We start from the raw sequence: 19,971 nt of genomic DNA, 5'->3' as shown, positions 1-19,971 counted from the left end.
TGAGTAAGATGATCAGCGAGTTGACACGTGAACACGTGACCCATTCCTCTGATGTAGGAGGAGTTTCACTTTTCTCTTTTATAATAAAATCGTGTTGCTCTAAAGTCCTGAGGGAAATGTCGAATCCTGGAGATGGACGCACAAGAGCGCCCCCACGATGACGTGTTTACTAGTGAGGAAGTCTGGTTTGTCCGTGAGCCCCGAGTTTCATTTTTTGGTTCGTCAACAAAAAAGTAACGACAGCCGCTGATAAACTGACTGTATTTCAGATCTTCAGCCAAACTTAACAAAACCATCCGCACACAATAACAATACAGGTTTTGTGATCCAAATAACTATAAAAGCATCTTCTGCTTTTTTCTTTGTTGCAGTAGCGCAAAATACACCGACATAAAAACAAAAGTGAACAGAACATTTCCAGTGTGTCCATCTGATCTCCAAACAAACCCATTAAACAAATCGTACTTATGACCTCCGAAGTCGTAGAAACTCTCGAGGAGGACCTGAAGGCAGTGTTATACATCGTGAATAGATCCCTGTGCGTTGGGTGGGTTGGACTGTCCTCCCCTGGTCTGCTTGGTCAGGCGGACACCTGGGAAACTTCACTGAAGTGTGCTGACGTTACGTATTATTACCCTGCGACATCTACTGGACACTGTGCGCTTGGGCGTAATATTAAAACTGCACGAGGGGAATTAACAGAAACGGAAAAATCGTTGTGTTCACAAGAAACTCTGGGAAAACCCGCTTCGCTTTGGGTGCGGTCAGTTCAGTCCTTTAAACCTGCGATATCAGACCCTCACCACCTGTCATCATCACCGACTAACTTCATCAAATCCACCCAGGCTGATTTGGTTCGTGTTGGTGTGAAAACACCGTCGCGGGCCATTTTGTGGCTGGCATTCCCCGTTCAGACTGAAAGAGGAAGTTCTCCTCAGTAGCTGCGAGTTCTCTTAACCGAAAGTGAAAGAGGATAAAGGGAGAAAATGGCGGAGGCAGCCCGAGAGCTCTTAGTGTTTCTGCTTGTTGTCGGAGTGGGTAAGTCAAATCCTCAGTGTTTGATTTAGTGTTAATGAGAGTGTCAGTGAGTGAGTTCAGAGCCGTGTAGCTGCAGTGAGCGGGTCAGTGGAGCTCGAAGGTGAAGCGGAGTAGCTGAGCTACAGGGCGGGTCAGGAGGGCACAGGCTCGCGCGCACGGCTCGACAAAACCTCGCTGTGTGATACACTTTAAACCGTATTGTGTAGTATTTTCTGTCCAGAGACACGAGTTTTAATGTTGGTTTTATGTTTAACGCAACTTATGTCACGTTGATGATTTTCAGAAATGTCCAGTTTTATAAATGTCCAGTTTAAATGTCCAGTTTTACCTGTACTTTACCTCTGTAGCTTACCAGTATTGCTAAGATCTGTTTTGCAGTATGTGACAACGCTGAGAGCCCGTTCAGTGTGCTAGGAAAGATGTTGGTTATACTAGCTTGTATGAAATTTGACCATATCTAAGACATACTCTCGTGTCCAGTTGAAGGCTAATAAGCCAATCGGGTGTGCAGTGCAGTGGCCTGTGAACAGTCTGTAGGATTAGCCTGCCTGGTCTGTTCCTGGTGTTGTACTGTGATATTGTGTCATGTGCTCTGTCCCTTCACTGTGAATCTGTTTCTTTTTTAGGTCCTATATTTTGTGTTGAGGTTGCTGTTGAGACTGGGAAAAATCACACTTTCAAGTCTTCTGCATCAGGAAAGATTGAGACCATTCTGTGGAAGTTCAGCAAGAACAAAGTGGTTGAGTTTGAAGGTGGTGACGTTACGTGGTATAGATTTGAATCTCGAGCAGGTCTTGATACTAAAACTGGAGACTTCACGCTTAAGCAGCTGCGTAAAGAGGACAGTGGTCATTACCAGTCTGAAATCCAGGTGGATGGAAAGCTTCAGTATTCTGACCATGTTATTAAAGTGATGGGTAAGTTATGATCTACAAACACTTGAACCTGAGAGACAAACACACAGACTGTTATTAAATGCTTGAATACACTAAGTCACTTTTGATTAGTTGCAGTGATTTGGAGCTGGCTTGGGTGGGAATGCTCTCATGTCAGGAAAGATTATCAGAGGCAGACCTAAAGGGATACTCCAGCCAAAATGAAAAATGTAACCACTGCTTTGCTGTGAAAATAACAAAATTTTTACACGAGAATAAGTTATTTTCATTTGTTTTCTCGAGATCTTGTAATATTTGTCATTATCATGACACAACGAATACCATTTGTCATGATTACATTATTTTGTCATAATAATAAGATACGTATCTTCAGATCTAAAGAAAACAACATTTATGTTGTGATGGTTTAAATAACTAGAGATCTTGAGAAAACAAATTAAAATAACTTATTAGCACTAAAAAAAGTGAAAAAGCAGTGACTCTGTGGTCTTTTAGGGCTGCTTACTCACACTTACAGTGGTTCTGCAGTGATCTACAAAATGAGATATTCCAGTTTAAAGTGAAGGAAAACCCCCTTCTGATGATGTTTCTAGAAGGTCTGGGAACTTTTGAAAACCTTTTTATGTAGCTGGCAGAAGGAAAGCAGATCGATAATGTTGCTGATTGGAAGCTGAATATTTTGTTGCAGTCATATAAAGTAACTGTTTTTAAATCAATATTACAATGGAGAGTGAATTACTCAAATGACAGAACTAACTTGTCAGATAAGGATGACAAAAACCTAAAGGCTAAAGTTAGCAAGGTCACTAAATGCTGACCCCTCCTTGGCTTCTTTTCTCTGGCTGAAAGGGTAAAAAAAATTGTGCTGAGTAAAAATGGAAGAGCTCTTTTATTTACATTTTTGTTCAGTTTTCAAGGTAAACTTGCACTAGTGCTAGCTTGGTTGTATTTACTATAGTATGTAAGTAAGTAAACTTAATTTATTTGGCTCCTTTCTAAGCCAAAGCTACAAGTGATTCTCAATGAAATATTAAAATTGAAAAGAAAAAACAAACAAAATGTCTACTTGAAACATTAAAACAATAAAAAAAATATAAATGATGAACACAGCAATACACACAGTTAAGCATGTTACCTGTGATCACAAATTGTAGGAGTTAAAGAACAAAATGGGTTTTAAGCCATTTCTTAAAAATAGTCATGGAATCAGAGCCTAAAATCAAGGGGAAGATAGTTCTAAAGTTTTGGGGCATGAGTGGCAAATGTACTGTTCCCCCTTTGCTTCAGTTATTTTCTTGGAACAGATAAAAGCCATTGATTAGAGGACCTTAAAGACTGGTAATTTAAAATCAATGCTAAATTCCACTAGCAGCCAGTGGAGAGAGGCAAGCACTTGGCTAATATGATCCTAAAATACACTTAGGTTAGATTGGCAAATCTATGCAAGTCATTGTGTTTAGCAAAGAGATACAGCTTAAAAATATCAAATTGATATCCAAGGGGAAGTAAAAATAAAATAAGAATGGGCCCCTGGGGCACCACACAGGTAAGATCAGTTGGAGAGGACATCTGATTTCCAAAAAACAATGTATATATGTACATAAAATGTACATATAAGGTCTATATAAATAAGATGCGTAGATCACTAGCTAAGCTAGCAGTCAGAGCTGGTTGACATCGCATGATTGTGTGAGGTATATGCATGATGCATGCTGGGTATTGTTGTGAGAGAACAGCATTGAACAAAAACATGAAAATATGAGAATAGTGAATTCTGGCAAAACGATGAGGCTGAAGGATGCTGCAGTACAGAATACAACATGACAAATGACATTAAACTGCTTTTAGGTTGTAATGCCTCTTTAAGTTGAGCTATGAGCTGCAAAACCTTTGTATTCTGGTACTTAATTCTTGGATTTTCTCTTCCTCTGTTAGAATAGCATCTACATGTCATTACAGGAAACACAATGTAACTGAATGAATCTTCAGGCCTTTATTAAATCATCAAATATGAATTTTATAGAGCAACTGAAACAGTAACTTTTCATGCACAACAATCTTATACATGATAGTGTTTTTAATCTAGTACATATGATGTACATTTTTCAAATGTGGTCCTTCGTTAATTATTGGCTAAAAAGGACATGTTCTATCTTCAGATGCAGTGCCAGTGCCTAACGTGACCTGTCATGCAAACAGTACAACAGCAACACTTCGGTGTACAGTGGACTCTTCGGTTCAGGCAAATCTTGAGTGGAGTGGCCCTAATGATGATAAAAAAACTGAAGAGATAATCGTCGTCCCCAAACAACAAGCAATTTACATCTGCACCGCGCAAAATGCTTTGAACAAGGCGAGCAGAGAGTTCTCTCTCGCAGATTGTAACACAGGTAATGTTTCCCTTCATAAAGACATGACAGTTTACTGTTGAGCCCCTTAGTGTGTAATCATAGTCTTCTACATTGATCGGTCAAAAAAATTGTTTCGCACAATCTCTCCAGTTTTTGGCAATATGATAAATATGTATTGAATGGCTAATTCATATTGAATGTAGCAAATTTGTTATTTACAATTACTGTTATTTTGTGTAGATGGATCTGACGGACTACTTGCTGGCATTCTTGCTGCTGTTTTTGTTTTAATTGCTGGTGGGGCTGTTACTGGTGTTGTATTGTATAGAAAAAAAAAGAACTGTGGGAGAAATAACATAGAAGAAGGTAAGACAGTTTCCACATTACATAATATACCAACATAGAAATATGATTTATAGAGAGTATTTTGTTTTTTACAGTTCTACAATTCCTATGTAACTATATGTTACTTATTTATTTGTGTTTTGTTTATTTTTTTGTTTCAAACGAAAAGCAGGTTTTGATAAGAATCCGAACAATACTGGTGAGCAACAGTCATTATAAATATCTTCTATAAATATCTCATGTTTTAAATGAATCATCTATCTTTTGGCCATTAAGGGGATTACCTGTAATGGTTCATGTCTCTGATAATGTATCTTTCTCACATTATTGGTTAGATGAGGCAAGTGTACTTTTGCAAGAGACACCAGGTAAGTTTGCTGATTTTTCTGGAATCATACTATTGTCTCAGTATGCTTAACTAAAATTGTTACGTGATTTTTCGGATTTTTACAAATGAATGTTTTTTACCCTCATTCTACAACCCCAATTCCAATGAAGTTAGGACGTTTCGTAAAACATAAATAAAACCAGAATACGATGATTTGCAACTCCTTTTCAACCTATATTCAGTTGAATACACTACAAAGACAAGATATTTAATGTTCAAACGGATAAACTTTATTTTTTTATTTTTTTGTTTCAAACGAAAAGCAGGTTTTGATAAGAATCCGAACAATACTGGTGAGCAACAGTCATTATAAATATCTTCTATAAATATCTCATGTTTTAAATGAATCATCTATCTTTTGGCCATTAAGGGGATTACCTGTAATGGTTCATGTCTCTGATAATGTATCTTTCTCACATTATTGGTTAGATGAGGCAAGTGTACTTTTGCAAGAGACACCAGGTAAGTTTGCTGATTTTTCTGGAATCATACTATTGTCTCAGTATGCTTAACTAAAATTGTTACGTGATTTTTCGGATTTTTACAAATGAATGTTTTTTACCCTCATTCTACAACCCCAATTCCAATGAAGTTAGGACGTTTCGTAAAACATAAATAAAACCAGAATACGATGATTTGCAACTCCTTTTCAACCTATATTCAGTTGAATACACTACAAAGACAAGATATTTAATGTTCAAACGGATAAACTTTATTTTTTATTTTTTTGTTTCAAACGAAAAGCAGGTTTTGATAAGAATCCGAACAATACTGGTGAGCAACAGTCATTATAAATATCTTCTATAAATATCTCATGTTTTAAATGAATCATCTATCTTTTGGCCATTAAGGGGATTACCTGTAATGGTTCATGTCTCTGATAATGTATCTTTCTCACATTATTGGTTAGATGAGGCAAGTGTACTTTTGCAAGAGACACCAGGTAAGTTTGCTGATTTTTCTGGAATCATACTATTGTCTCAGTATGCTTAACTAAAATTGTTACGTGATTTTTCGGATTTTTACAAATGAATGTTTTTTACCCTCATTCTACAACCCCAATTCCAATGAAGTTAGGACGTTTCGTAAAACATAAATAAAACCAGAATACGATGATTTGCAACTCCTTTTCAACCTATATTCAGTTGAATACACTACAAAGACAAGATATTTAATGTTCAAACGGATAAACTTTGTTTTTGGCAAATATTCACTCATTTTGAATTTGATGCCTGCAACACGCTCCAAAGAAGTTGGGACAGGGGCATGTTTACCACTGTGTTACATCACCTTTGCTTTTAACAGCACTCAATAAGCGTTTGGGAACTGAGGACACTAATTGTTGAAGCTTTGTTGGTGGAATTCTTTCTCTTTCTTGCTTGATGTACAACTTCAGTCAACATTCCGGGGTCTCCGTTGTCGTATTTTGCGCTTCATAATGCACCACACATTTTCAATGGGAGACAGGTCTGGACTGCAGGCAGGCCAGTCTAGTACCCGCACTCTTTTACTACGAAGCCACGCTGTTGTAACACGTGCAGAATGTGGCTTGGCATTGTCTTGCTGAAATAAGCAGGACGTCCCTGAAAAAGACGTTGCTTGGATGGCAGCATATGTTGCTCCAAAACCTGAATGTACCTTTCAGCATTAATGGTGCCTTCACAGATGTGCAAGTTACCCATGCCATGGGCACTAACACACCCCCACACCATCAGAGATGCTGGCTTTTGAACTTTGCGCTGATAACAATCCGGACAGTCCTTTTCCTCTTTGGCCCGGAGGACACAACGTCCATGATTTCCAAAAACAATTTGAAATGTAGACCACAGGACACTTTTCCACTTTGCGTCAGTCCATCTCATATGAGCTCGGGTCCAGAGAAGCCGGCGGTGTTTCTGGGTGTTGTTGATATCTGGCTTTCTCTTTGCATGGCAGAGTTTTAACTTGCACTTGTAGATGGAGCGACGAACTGAGTTCACTGACAATGGTTTTCTGAAGTGTTCCTGAGCCCATGTGGTAATATCAGTTACAGAAAGATGTCGGTTTTTAATGCAGTGCCGCCTGAGGGATCGAAGGTTACGGGCATTCAATGTTGGTTTTCTGCCTTGCCGCTTACTTGCAGAGATTTCTCCAGATTCTCTGAATCTTTTGATGATATTATGGACTGTAGATGATGAAATCCCCAAATTCCTTGCAATTGCACGTTGAGAAACATTGTTCTTAAACTGTTGGACTATTTGCTCACGCAGTTGTTCACAAAGTGGTGAACCTCACCCATCCTTGCTTGTGAACAACTGAGCCTTTCAGGGATGCTCCCTTTATACCCAATCATGACACTCACCTGTTTCCAATTAACCTGTTCACCTGTGGAATGTTCCAAACAGGTGTTTTTTGAACATTCCTCAACTTTCTCAGTCTTTTGTTGCCCCTGTCCCAACTTCTTTAGAATGTGTTGCAGACATCAAATTCAAAATGAGTGAATATTTGCAAAAAACAATAAAGTTTATCCGTTTGAACATTAAATATCTTGTCTTTGTAGTGTATTAAATTGAAAATAGGTTGAAAAGGATTTGCAAATCATCGTATTCTGTTTTTTTATGTTTTACACAATGTCCCAACTTCCAAAAAATTGGAATTGGGGTTATATAAGATATAAGCATATGTTTAGTATGCAGCTTGCACTTCTTCATATTATTATTATTATTATCATCATTATTATTGTTGTTGTTATTGTTATTATTATGTTTTTTATTCTTTTGAAATAGAAATCAATGAGAAAAGTGATCAAGCCCTAGAGAGAGATGAAAGTGATAAAAGCACAGACAATCACTTGGAGAGGCAAGAATCACATCTAGACAAGTTACCTAGTCAACAAAATGAAGACAAGAAAAGTCAGGAAACCATCCTTAAAACTGAAAGTGAGGAGAGCAACAAGCCATCAGAGGAGGAAGAGCAGATACCTGTGAATAAAGTTTTAACTGAAGGCAATCAAGAAAATACTTTAAAAACTGACACTGAGCCTCAAATACAAGATGCAAAAGGACAGTCAGAAGAACAGTCAGTTGCAGAAGAAGACAAAGAGAAGAAGGAGCAATATGATCCTGCAATGGATGAAAGACCAAATACAAGTAAGAGACATAAGATGTGAAAAACTGTCTTTAACCCTAAATTAGATAACTTTATCAGTGCCTTCAAAAAGTATTTTGCCCACTTCCCTTTTTTCACATTTAAGAGGCTTATGTACTTATATACATATTAAAGAGTTATATTCAAGAAAGAAAATAGTAGAGTCTAGAATATTAACTGCTATAGAATCTGAATTTTCTTTCAAGGGATGCTCAGTATATATTGTTCCAATATGTAGACTTTTGTAAAAAGTTTAGAACATTTGTCCTTATAGGTGAATTCAAAACGTGATCGATTAATTTTCCTAACATATGAACATTATCAGTTACGTCATTTGTTGGGAACATTTAGGCTTGAGGTTCTGTTTAAGTGGCATAATTAAAAGAATGTCCATTCTCCATGATGCATTATCCCATCTCCACAATGCATAATGTCACAGTTGTGCGTTGTGACATCATGTTGTGATACAGTGTTCCGCTCCTAATTCTTGTTAGGTTTTAATGTTGAGTGAAGTGCTGAAAGGTGTTGAAAGGTCCTGAGTTTCCTTGTATGGGTGCTTTAAATATTAATGGTAAAATTCCTATTTTATGTTTTTCAAATGCGAGTACATGGTAGAACCAAAAAAATGTGCAACAGAAATTTTATCTACCATCCATGTCTGTACTACAGGTTTTGAATGATATGCTCATTTTCTTAGTATTTATTTTTACTTATTTTTTTACCTCCAGGCTCTTTTTTTAATGGTGAGATGAGTCCGCCTGCTGAACCCACTGTTCTGGAGGAGACCCAGTCTGAAAACAAGGACAATCTCTCAGGCAGCACGGAGGGCATGGGTCAGTGTGTGGAAAATGGAGGTAAAGGATTTAAAGTAGTTACTGTGGGAAAATCATCAACCGTGAAAACAAAGGAGTGATGCAGTTAAAGAGAGATAAGGTATTGAAGAACAAGGAGTAGCAGAAGTTTAAGCAAAGTCAGGTTGTGCAGTTTAGTTAAATGAACATAAAAGGAAAAGCTATGCACATCATAGTTGATTGATACTACTGTTGACAGAAACAGATTGGTCAGTGCAGTTGATTAAGAACGTGTTTTTTTTTTTTTGTTTTTTGTTTTGGGGCTGGTGATGAAATTACTTGAAGGAACACTAAAGATGTCTTAATAATTTTAGGCTCTCGACGCATCTCACATATTTGTAGACTCTCATTTAAATATTTTTTAGACTCTCAGTCTGAAAACAGTAGTCCATTAGTTGCGGTAGCCTGTATGATTATATATGCCATGCTTTTATGTTTATTTTATTTGTATTATATGCCCATTTTTGTCCCAGATTTATCATTAATATGGCACTATTTTTTAGCCTTCTTTTCATTTCATGTAGATAGATGTGACAATTGCAAGAACATGGAAATTAAGAAAGTGGTGGTTGTCTCACTTGAAAATTCAGGAACTATGAAACAAAATTAAATGGAACTGCATCTATCCTCGTAAATGAATTCAAAACAGGCTTTATAACAATAACAATTGTGTCATTTGTTGGTTATGTGGCTTCAGGCTTGTGGTTCTGAAGAGGATTCAATTTTTAATTGTAATTTTTCTAAGTGAATAATTTGAAAGATGCTGGTAGAAATTATTGGTATTTTATCTATTTCAAATGCAGAGTAAGTTCCATCCACTGCCCACAACTGTGCTACAGATTTTGAATTATATGCTCGCTCCCATGATTTTCATTTCAGTGGGTGCAGGTTGTTACAGTGAGGAGAAGCAAGAAAGTGCTGGACAGAACCCTGAGGAGAGTCCGCTTGCTGCAGCCAATGGTCCAGAGAATCCACACACTGAAAACAATGGAAACGCTTCAAGCAGCATACCTGATGAAGACCAGAGAGTGAAAAAAGAAAGCAATCAAGGTAAAGATTTCCAAAAGGAAAGTCATATTTAAAATCAATAGTTAAGAAAAAAGGTGATCAGAATCAGGTTACGCAATATTCCCAGTTAAAATGAAAACAATGGGAAAACCTCTGCAACTTGATATGTTCATTTATGCTAATGCCGTAAAGGATTTTGATAAATGGATTGATCAGGAGACTTTCTGTGTTCTTGATATAATGACCAAAATTTAGCAACACTAACCACCTGCCATTAAAATTAGTTTTACAAATGAAATAGGTAACAGTAAAGATGTTTTATGGTTTTAAAAAGTGACATAATTAGGGCTTTCTGTCTGAAATTAATTCTCAATTGTCAATGTGATTTTATATGTTGTACTCTATTATGTATTATCTATTCATATTTAGTACTAATATGGCACTTGTTTTGCTTTTTTGCTACTTACATCTTTTCTATTAACTTGGTGAATGGTTTGAATGTTTGTGATATTACATTGCTGAAAAGGTATATTTAATATGTAAAATCATAAATGAGCACCCAAATACTTAATATCTAGATATCCAATAAAACCTCTTGTCCAAACTCATATTCCACAATATTTACTTAAAAATCCCAAATGATAGTGGCACAGAGATGAAATAAATGTCCTCTGTTGCTTTTTTTTTTTTACATGAGACAGGCTGGGAATTTAGAGTTTGCAGGAGAAAACCAATGATATTCTTCATAGATACTCCTTTGTGGTACAAACACACATTAAATTAAAAATCACTGTATTCGCCCCGCACTCTTTTATTATGTAATTCTTTTACAGGAAGAGTTGGGAACACAGTAAAGGAGATTGAGAGTCGGCTATGGAAGCCAAGAGAGATTTTTTGTGAGTAGCAGTTAGTGCCTTTTTCATTAGAAAATATTTGGAATAATTTTTAATATATTTTTAATCAGTTTACTTTCTAATCACTTTTTAATCATCTTTTTAATCACTTTTAATTTCTTTTATTTTCAGCAAAGGAAACTAACCAGGAAAATGGTAACATCTAAATTGATCAAATATCTACATAATAAGAAAATACAAGCACTGAATGGCTGGGTTCATGACCCTGTCCTCTCAAATCAGTCATGACCCAGGCCAGGGGTTAGTAACGTTATAGCACAGTAACTGTCAACCACACAGCAAGTACATGGCGTTACTAACCATAAATAAACAACTACAGCCATATGTGAACGCTTTTTTGTTTGTCAGCTAATCAAATAATGTTGCTTTTTTGCTGCTAACAAGCATTTTTCAGTTCACTTTTTCAAAACTCTTTACACACCTGTCTGCAGAAGGAATAAGCTAGGTATACAGCTGTCAAAACGCTGAAAAAAAAATATTAAAATAAACCCATTCCATCAAAAGATCAGAACAGTAGTACATTTAGCAAAATAGATTTTTGTCAGAGCACAATCAGATAAAAAACTATCATTGTCAGCATTATGGTAGATCCATTGTGGTATATAAATCTGTGACATGGTAAAGAATTATTTGTTCTTTGTTGTTTGTTTTGTAATGAACTTATTATTCTTTGGTTGATGATGTAAATAATGTATAGGAATAAAAATGATATCTAGCACAATCTGACAATGGAAAAAAAAAACGTAGTGCTTAGTCTACCTGGTCTGTGTCATTTGGCCACATGTTCTCCATATCACGCCTATTATCCTCTCTTACCTATTTACAGTGCAGGGCCTATAATGGACCATCCATTGTGAACACAATAACTCCAGAATAACTCCAACAGCAGGTAGGCCTTTGGCTGAGACCTGTTTACATGCATTCAGTCAGCGGTTTGGCTCCATAATCTTTATAATTTTTGTCTTGTCGATGTATAGTATGTTTTATTATATAAGTATGTTTTAATATTATAAGTTTATAATATTAGTATGGTATTCGTGTTAGTTTGTGGAGTTGTGTTTTTAATACTGGATGCAAGTATGTGGTTGGTGTATGGTAGTGGGTTACCTCTGCCTTCTATGCTGGAGACTGGGGTTGAATCCCTAGGTAAACCTAGGTAAGCATGCTGCACTATACCAAAAAGAGTCCTTGGGCAAGACTCCTAACACTACCATCGCCTATGTAAAAAAAAAAGTTTAAATTGTACGTCACTCTGGCTAAGAGCGTCTGCCAAATGCTGTAAAAAGTATGCAATTTTAGCTGTATAAATAATAAATTATAGCTGTATGTACTCTGATTTGCTCAAAGCTGACAGTGAAGGACAAGTGAACATAAGAATTTTGGAAATTATGTTCACGGAATGCATTACATATTCAAGAAAGTTCATGGATGGTCCAAACAGAGTGCTGTTTTGCTAACTGTGTAAGAGTTGTAGAAAAGAGAACACTAAATGGAAATGCTTGTTATACATCTAAAACCTAGCTTGATTAACTGCTCAGCTGCACGCTGCTGCACTTCACTAACACAATCACAGCGTGATATTATAGTGGTGAACCCAAAGATATTTATCTGAAATGCACATACGCTGTTTATACGCATACACTATGCACAGTGTACTGAACATGAACTGGAAGTGATGCCAGTGGCAGCCCAGCCAAACACCAGGGGTGCTTCAATCCACTCTCAGTAGAGGAGCAGTGAAGGTGCCACTACAGTATTGTTGGTAGTGGTTTGTGGTGATTTTTTTAATTTGTTGTTAATCTTTTTCAGCCATCTCTTATATTCTATTATATTCTAGACTTTTTAGTTTATATATGTCTGTTGATTACTTGATTATTAGAGTCATATAGGTTACTGTTTGGTTGGTTAGTTCCCAGAATTCATTGTATAGATGTTTGTGTGTTGAATGTGAGTTTAAATTGTTAAATTTTAAAAAATCTAGTTTTGTCTTATTTTTCTGGTGTGTTCAGATTTGCATGATGTGAATACACTGCGCAAGGCTAGGGGGACAAAAAGATGAGACCCAAAGGCCCATCAGAATGATCAGTAAGGATCTTCAGTGGGTCTCTGCCCAAGTGTGTTGTAAAATGAATTTCATTGAGATCCTTAGGATTTTTTTTTTCATTCTTTGAAAAAGCAGCAAATTACTAAGGTATTTGAAACCTCACATTGTAAAACGGTGGCAAGTTGCTGTAATTATTTTATGTATAAAAACTGACTGTTACAGTGGTGCAATGGAAGATTATCTAATATTGCATTGACAGATTTAAATGTCAATCTATTGAATGCCCATTATCTATCTGCTTATGTTGACATTTCGGGTTTACCTTGTGCAAATGTTTGTTACCCCTTGGCTCATTAAATGCAATAAACTTGACAGTAGAAATGTATGCAGTTTTGGGCTTTCTTCTACACCTAACACTGGACATTTTAACTGTGATTGTAATAAAGCAATGTGCAAGTGTCATACCTTTTGCACATCAAGCTTTTAGATGTGCACTATACTGTACGCTTGCTATTAAGAGCAAGGAATTTTACTCATTGAACGCCCATAGTATTTAAACATAGCTGTTACTTGGCACAGTTACTAATGTTAATCAGCAACATGTAATGCACCTTGGTTGCAAATAAGCTTAAAGGGCAGTGCCACTGATTTCAGTGTTAAATGTTCAAGATGTAAACATCAAAGTGATATGTGAAATTCTGTGCTTTTAGAAAAGAAAAAAAGATTGGTGATAGGAACCATATGTTTTAAGTATTTAATGCTTCTACAAGCTCCCTGACAAAAGTTATTACATTGAATTGTACAGTTCCTGTTTCCTGAGATTGTTTCATGATAGTTCTGCAATAAACTATAATTCCATTCATAGCAAAAAGGTACACGCAAGACACCAAGGCAAAAGTACCCTAAGAAAATTTAAGATGTCCCTATTTTACCATTAACACTATTGTAAATGTAAAACTCTGGTTTTGGATAGCAAATAAAATGGCTGTAAAAAAAAAAAAAAAAATCTATTGTGGACCTCATGGGCCCTGGTTCCCATCACCAGCACTGTACAGAAGTTTATCTACAGTGAACCATTTCACAGGATTTTCATAAAAGGTGGAAAGGCTTGATCATAATGCTGTACACAAAAAGCAGATAGCACATCTGTCCAACTTTAAGGTTTTGGCAACATGATGTTCAGGGAACATTCACTTACAACTGACCAGCATTGCTGCTTTAAAGTCAACTACAAAAGATTTAATCAAAACAGTTAAATTTTAGTTCTACAGTTTTAAAATCTTTATTTTTAGAAAAAGAAAACTCCAGGGGTCCATTGTAAACCCATGACATTCCCCAAAAGCAACAGCATTTATACATCAAAATGAAGGCAATAAGGGAATGAACTCCTGGTTCACACGCAAATAAACTATAATAGCCAATTTTCAAGACAAAAATCAAGCCTGGTCCAATACAAGGAGGGATTTTAACAAGGAATTAGACAGTATGATTTATTTCAAAGCTTAAGATGGATAAGAAAAAGCCAGTTAGGATATATTAAAACAGGTTAAAACAAACATGTTACAGCCCTTAAATTACCTCTACATCTTATGGTTTCAAAATATAGGAAGAAGGGGTAAGGGAGACAAGCATATTTGTAGTAAAACATTCTGCAGCTGTTGCTGCTACTTTTATTTCAAAATGGCAGGTCCAGATTTGAGGTGCTCAATCAGCTTCTTCCTCCTCTGACGACTCGGACTCTAGAAGAGATCAAAATTCCAGTCGTCATTTGACACGTTTTGAAACAACTTTCTCTTTGGCCTAGTACATTCGTTAACCATAAAGATAGTCACCAGTGATCTATACTCACCCTCCTCTGCATTTTTGAGCCACTCCACAAATTTCTTCATCTGTTCAAGAAAAACACTCTTTCCTTTGGCAAGGTGTGCTTCACTGTACCACTTCAGAACCGCCTCTTCACTCAGAACATCCGCTGAGGAAAAACATTAGGAAATGATGAGGGGATGTTTCCATTAAAATGCACAATATCCTTTTACAAGAGCTGTAGAGAGAATGTACCTTTATACAGTAGCACCACAATCTTTTGGAAGGCCTTCATAAAGTGGATGTTGTCATAGCAGTACTCCTGAATCTTTAGCAGTAGTGTGAGTTCTGATAAGCCCTGGGAGGTGAAGGCCTTCAGAAGAGGACTGTATTGCTGTTTTTTAAAAAATAAATAAATAAATACATAAATATATACATACATAAAACTCCATTGCCATTCTTAAACCTATTTACCAATGGGTGAAGGCAATTTTAATTAGAATTCCCTTGTCACTTTGGATGTGTTGGAGAGGACAGTACTAAACCCCTTTTACCAATAGCTTTAACACCAACCTTACCTTCAAGTGTTTAATGGCTTGTTCAGTGACCAGCTCCTCCTTCTTGTTCCATTCTACTGAGCTCATCACACTGGTCCAGACAATTCCAATCATTGTTTGCTCAGAGATGTCAGATTTCTTCATCTCTTCCCTGACATAGGCAATGATCTATAAAATGATTGAAAAATAATCAAGAAGTTGAGAAAAAGACAGTAAATTGCACATTTAATTTTAAGGTAAAAAGTGTCATGGAGGAGACTACAAAAAAAAGGTTAACTGACTACCTCTTTAAAAGATTCTCCACGAGACATCTGCTCTTGGAGTTCTTTTTGAAGTTCCTTGCGAGCCCCTATAGACTGCTGATTACGTGCAAAATCTGAAAGTTCCTTAAGCCCTGCATCAGTGAAGTACTTTGAGAAGTGGTCGCAGCTTCGCTTGTTGGCTGGAAACAGTTCCTGGGAGGGAAAGCAACACACAACCATACAAACACTAATATGAGGAATTGTTGACTTAAGACACATGTAAACACGAGCTCAGCTTTGGTAGAAATCCTGAATCAGCAAGGAACACAAAGCTACTTTTTCCTGCCAGCCACACAACAGAAAAGTCTACAGAACTCACCATCATCCTGTTGTCCATTCCAACTTTGCGAAGACTGACAGCCACTGAGCTGATGTCCTTCTCACTGATCCAGGATTTGAACAGTTTCACAGCAAAGGCAGCAGAAACACCTAAGAGACAGCAGAAATTATATCCTGTAATGCAGACCACAGCACCACCTGCCACAGATTTTGTTCAGATACCATGAGCACAGAATTCTTCTCCTTTAAGCTTGACCACATGAACTGATTACTTTGACAAACAAAAAGTTAACTGAACAAATGTTCACATTTAAGGGATGGTTCATGCTTTAAAGTTAATGTCACCACCAGGAAAATAGTCCTGGATAAAAAGGACTACGCACACTGCTTTCTCATTGGTAAAATTGACACCAAGAGTCAGAATGGTTCCACTTTAAAGTACAAGAAGCAAAGAAGTAGGTGTTACTATGGCCACCCCAAACCTCAAACAGGGGCAGTTTTGTGAGTCAGGTTGCATCCCATATAATTTTTCAGGGAGACACTGCAAACAAACTACATACAACGAAACGAATCTTTGTCATACATACAAACTTGCAACTGGTAAATGGAGGGAAGCCCAATTCACAATTTTCATATGCCAGTATTTGCCTGCTCACAAGTAACTACAATTCTTGCAGTAACTGGTTACTGCTCTCCACTGTGGAAGTTGTCTTAGATGACATCTTGAGCAGGGGTCACCAATATCCACAAAGGGCTGCATGACTGCAGGTTCATTCAAATTAAGCAGAAGCTCAACTCATTCCACACAAGTATTAAGCATAAAGGAACTGTTTACCTTCTTTAACAAGGTTCTCATTGAAGAGACTGCTTAGAATTGAGGCTGATATGTTCCCGTTAGCCAACAGGATGCCAGTTAACATGGCAAGCTTGTTGCGCTCAGACTCTGTGAACCCCTTTAAAAATAGCAGCAGCTGAAAAGACATTACAGCAGTTGTTTGAAAACAAGTTTGGTGCCAATACATGCGTCTATAAGAATCTACAAATAGCTTAAAGTCCAGTGGCAGAAAGCTAAAGAGAAAAAGCTAGAAGCTAGGCCATGTAGGGCTTTATATCAGTTTTCCAGACAGTGATTAATCCTAGACTTTCAAATCACAAATCCACTCAAAATGCTGTGTAGTCCAGGACCAGGTTTAATCCTTGTCTAGGAAACTAGTCCTGCATGAAAGCAGGAGCAATTTAAACTGATGTATAGTGAGGTAGGTAGCCAATGTAATTGAAACTGGAAGCAGATTATTTGACAAGAATTATAGTAGCGTGTGAGTGATTTGAGATACTGAAATTTTAAAAAGTGAACAGTCAAAATACCTTCTTAATCTCCTCTTCGAAGCCTTTCTCGAGGTACTTATATCGCCTGATTAACTTGTTAAAAACCTACAAGCAGAAGGGGGGACTGAAGTTACACAAAGACACCTGTCCAGAATGATTCATATACAAGAATGATTCAAGGTTTAAGCACAAACAGCATAAAAGATGTCCGACAACCTATGACAAGTCATACCATGAAAACAATGCATTCCCTAACTGCATCCTGAATATATACACTATGGGTGAAGATCAATGGGGAGGGGGGAGGGGCCTCAAGTTGCAATGCTCTTCTCTATGCATTGTCTCACTGACTTGCAAGTGACATGAAGTAGCTTTTTTTATTAAATCGGTTTGAATTTGATACAAACTATGTAAAGGCATCTGAGGTCATGGGACAGCAATGTATGTGTGCAGGGAAGAGAAATCTGAGCAAGAGTACACATTTAGTGTCAGAAGCACTTTGCAGTGATTAAGATACTTTAAATCTTACCCAAATGCAATCAGAAGAAATGCATACATTTTAGAGAAGTGCATTTTGGTTCCTTCAGCATCTTTATTTTCAAACGAGTGCTTCACGCGTTTTGCTAGCAATTGTGGTTTCTGCCATTATTAACAGCTTATGAGTTTTTATAGCAAATAATATTTTGATTGCCTGGATCTGATGCATTAGCGCAAGGTAAGAGAGCTTTAGCTGCAGGACCAGAAGGAGGTTTTGTGACCACTACTATAAGACAAATTAAGCCTGTTAATTAAATGCCTTTATTATTAATATGTTTGTAACTGAACCATAATCCTGGACATTAAAAACTAATGTAGTTATAATAGCTCCCCAAATAATCATCTAAACCCTTCTGTGGTTAAACAGGTTCCAAAACATGAAGCATTACCTGAGCATATGCTTGCATAGTCTCAAGGTCCTCTTGAGCAGTGAAGAGACAGAACTCAGTCCGAGTCACGTCATCAGCCAAGGTACCACCTGGAGCTGATTGGTTTAAACAAAACAAAAAAAAAAAAAAGGAGTGGTTTGGTTAAAAGCCAGTAATCCCCACACAAAGGTAACCGGCTGAGAGGGGGAAAAAAATAAATGAATAAAAAAAAATAAAAGACTCACCCAGCATTCCACCAGCCACCAGGATGTCAAAGAGGGTTTCCGCATAGCGACGGTAGTCAAGCTTGGCCCCAGAGGAGTCAAGAAACTTTGCTACAGCCTCCAAATCAGTTCCAGATTGATTCAAGCCTTGTACAATACTTTCTTGAAACTGTGCAGGGTCAAACCTCTCTTTTTCATCTGAGAGAAAACCGTTTAAGGTGAATACAACAGCATTCAATCATGTCAATAATGGTCACTGGTGTTCAGTTGCCCCAAACTCACCTCTTTTTCTAGTTTTGAAACGCTGGCCTGTTAGCGTCGGCTTCTGCTGCTTTTGATTACTCATAAAAAACCCTGTAACAAATGACAGTATCTTGTCAATTAACTTGGAAAAAAGGGGAAAATTAGCCCTTGGTTAAAATACTTCGTTTGATGAGTACACGGGGTCTCCAAGCACTAGTTAACTACTTTAGGTTTTGGAGATGTGCATGTCCAGAAATCCACAAGACACATCAAATCTAAGCAGCTAGAGCATCAATGCGAATCATCCCACTAACAGCGTGGAGGGGTTGCTGCTCAAAACCCAGCCAACGTGTTACACCAAGTCACTTAGCAAGCTAGCTTAGCACGCCCCGGTAGTCCTAATAATCATCCCCTTAACTAAAATACTGTTGTCGGGGGTCTTTTGCCTACCACTTGTAGGTCAAACCCGATTTACAATACTAGGTAGATAATCTACTAACTTAGGCGCGATGTGACGAGGCGAACAACAGCCTAACATTTGCCGCAGCTAACCCGGCTAGCGAAAACACCAAGCCAACACGCTACTGTTTAGCATCAGGCTAACGCAGCTAACTAAAAACTAAAGTAAGTGTATCTAAGAGTTTATAAACACAGGATTACTACCAATAAGAAGTAGTGTAGCTCTGTCTCTGACATAAAATAGGCCTGCTTTCAGTTTTAAACGCATAAAATAACGTCACTCCAGCTATCATGGGTTCTCGGTTAGCTCCTCTGCAGTTCGACACTCCGGCTAATGCTCACTCAGCTAACTAGCGTTGTTCAGCACAGCTTGACACTGTGAGGTAACCTACAGTGAATGGCCCCCTTATTCGCCTTGAACATTGGTTTAAATGCCAAAAATAGCTTATTATAAACTTACCGAATTTAATTATTTGATCAAAAGAGTTGAAGATCAGACGAAGGAAGAGTCGAAAGTGAGAGCAAACTGTTCCTGAGTGTGAAGAGACGCCTTTCATAAAGGGCGGATTCGTTCATTCATGTGGGGGAGACAGTACTGCGAAATGACACGTAAATCAAAAGTGCGATGGAGTTCTGTTCAATCTTTAACTCTTGTCTCCATATAACGTAACTAGAATGTACTTAAAGTTTTGGGGGAACGTGGCCTCAAGTTTTGTTTTTTTTTAATGCACAAACTCTTGTCTGTTTCCCCCTTTTACAGTTGGCAGCTTTCCAACTTGTTCTCAAATTCACGTCAATGACGAACCATTGCTTAATTTCCCGGTGTGGGGGCTGAATCATCGTTAGATGACTCAAATGAGCAGGTACAATAAAATCCGCCGTTCCTACAGTAACTCTGACTCAGTTGATTAT

General features: G+C 37.4%; 2 protein-coding genes across 15 annotated transcripts; one reads left to right on the top strand and one right to left on the bottom strand.

Annotated features, from left to right (window-relative positions):
• Window positions 1-658: 658 nt before the first annotated feature.
• Window positions 659-13,346, top strand: LOC108435179 (ABC transporter F family member 4-like). 13 transcript variants are annotated; one of them, XM_037539528.1, is made up of 15 exons: window positions 659-1,038; window positions 1,665-1,955; window positions 4,094-4,324; window positions 4,526-4,651; window positions 4,803-4,829; window positions 4,966-4,998; window positions 5,285-5,311; window positions 5,448-5,480; window positions 5,763-5,792; window positions 5,929-5,961; window positions 7,784-8,146; window positions 8,873-8,998; window positions 9,875-10,045; window positions 10,837-10,899; window positions 11,029-13,346. In XM_037539528.1, the coding sequence occupies exons 1-15, from the start codon at window positions 987-989 to the stop codon at window positions 11,061-11,063; spliced, it is 1,641 nt and encodes a 546-aa protein (XP_037395425.1). In that variant the 5' UTR covers window positions 659-986; the 3' UTR covers window positions 11,064-13,346. The 13 variants fall into 13 exon arrangements, with proteins under 13 accessions (XP_037395425.1, XP_037395422.1, XP_037395426.1 ...); XM_037539525.1 differs by having other exon boundaries at window positions 5,282-5,311; XM_037539529.1 differs by having other exon boundaries at window positions 4,800-4,829; window positions 5,766-5,792.
• Window positions 13,347-14,437: 1,091 nt separating this feature from the next.
• LOC108435180 (basic leucine zipper and W2 domain-containing protein 1-A-like) lies at window positions 14,438-19,663 on the bottom strand. Of its 2 annotated transcripts, none has more exons than XM_017710805.2 (12): window positions 19,520-19,663; window positions 18,640-18,711; window positions 18,379-18,555; window positions 18,155-18,249; window positions 17,268-17,333; window positions 16,738-16,873; window positions 15,943-16,052; window positions 15,606-15,776; window positions 15,343-15,489; window positions 15,020-15,158; window positions 14,811-14,933; window positions 14,438-14,700 (listed from the first exon to the last, which is right to left on the bottom strand). In XM_017710805.2, the coding sequence occupies exons 1-12, from the start codon at window positions 19,614-19,616 to the stop codon at window positions 14,666-14,668; spliced, it is 1,368 nt and encodes a 455-aa protein (XP_017566294.1). In that variant the 5' UTR covers window positions 19,617-19,663; the 3' UTR covers window positions 14,438-14,665. The 2 variants fall into 2 exon arrangements, with proteins under 2 accessions (XP_017566294.1, XP_017566295.1); XM_017710806.2 differs by lacking the exon at window positions 19,520-19,663 and adding an exon at window positions 19,264-19,403.
• Window positions 19,664-19,971: the final 308 nt, after the last annotated feature.

This window comes from Pygocentrus nattereri, chromosome 6, assembly GCF_015220715.1.
Source record: "Pygocentrus nattereri isolate fPygNat1 chromosome 6, fPygNat1.pri, whole genome shotgun sequence".
Lineage (NCBI taxonomy): Eukaryota > Metazoa > Chordata > Actinopteri > Characiformes > Serrasalmidae > Pygocentrus > Pygocentrus nattereri.
The sequence above is the reverse complement of the archived record's forward strand: the minus strand, read 5'-3'. Positions and strand labels throughout refer to the sequence as shown.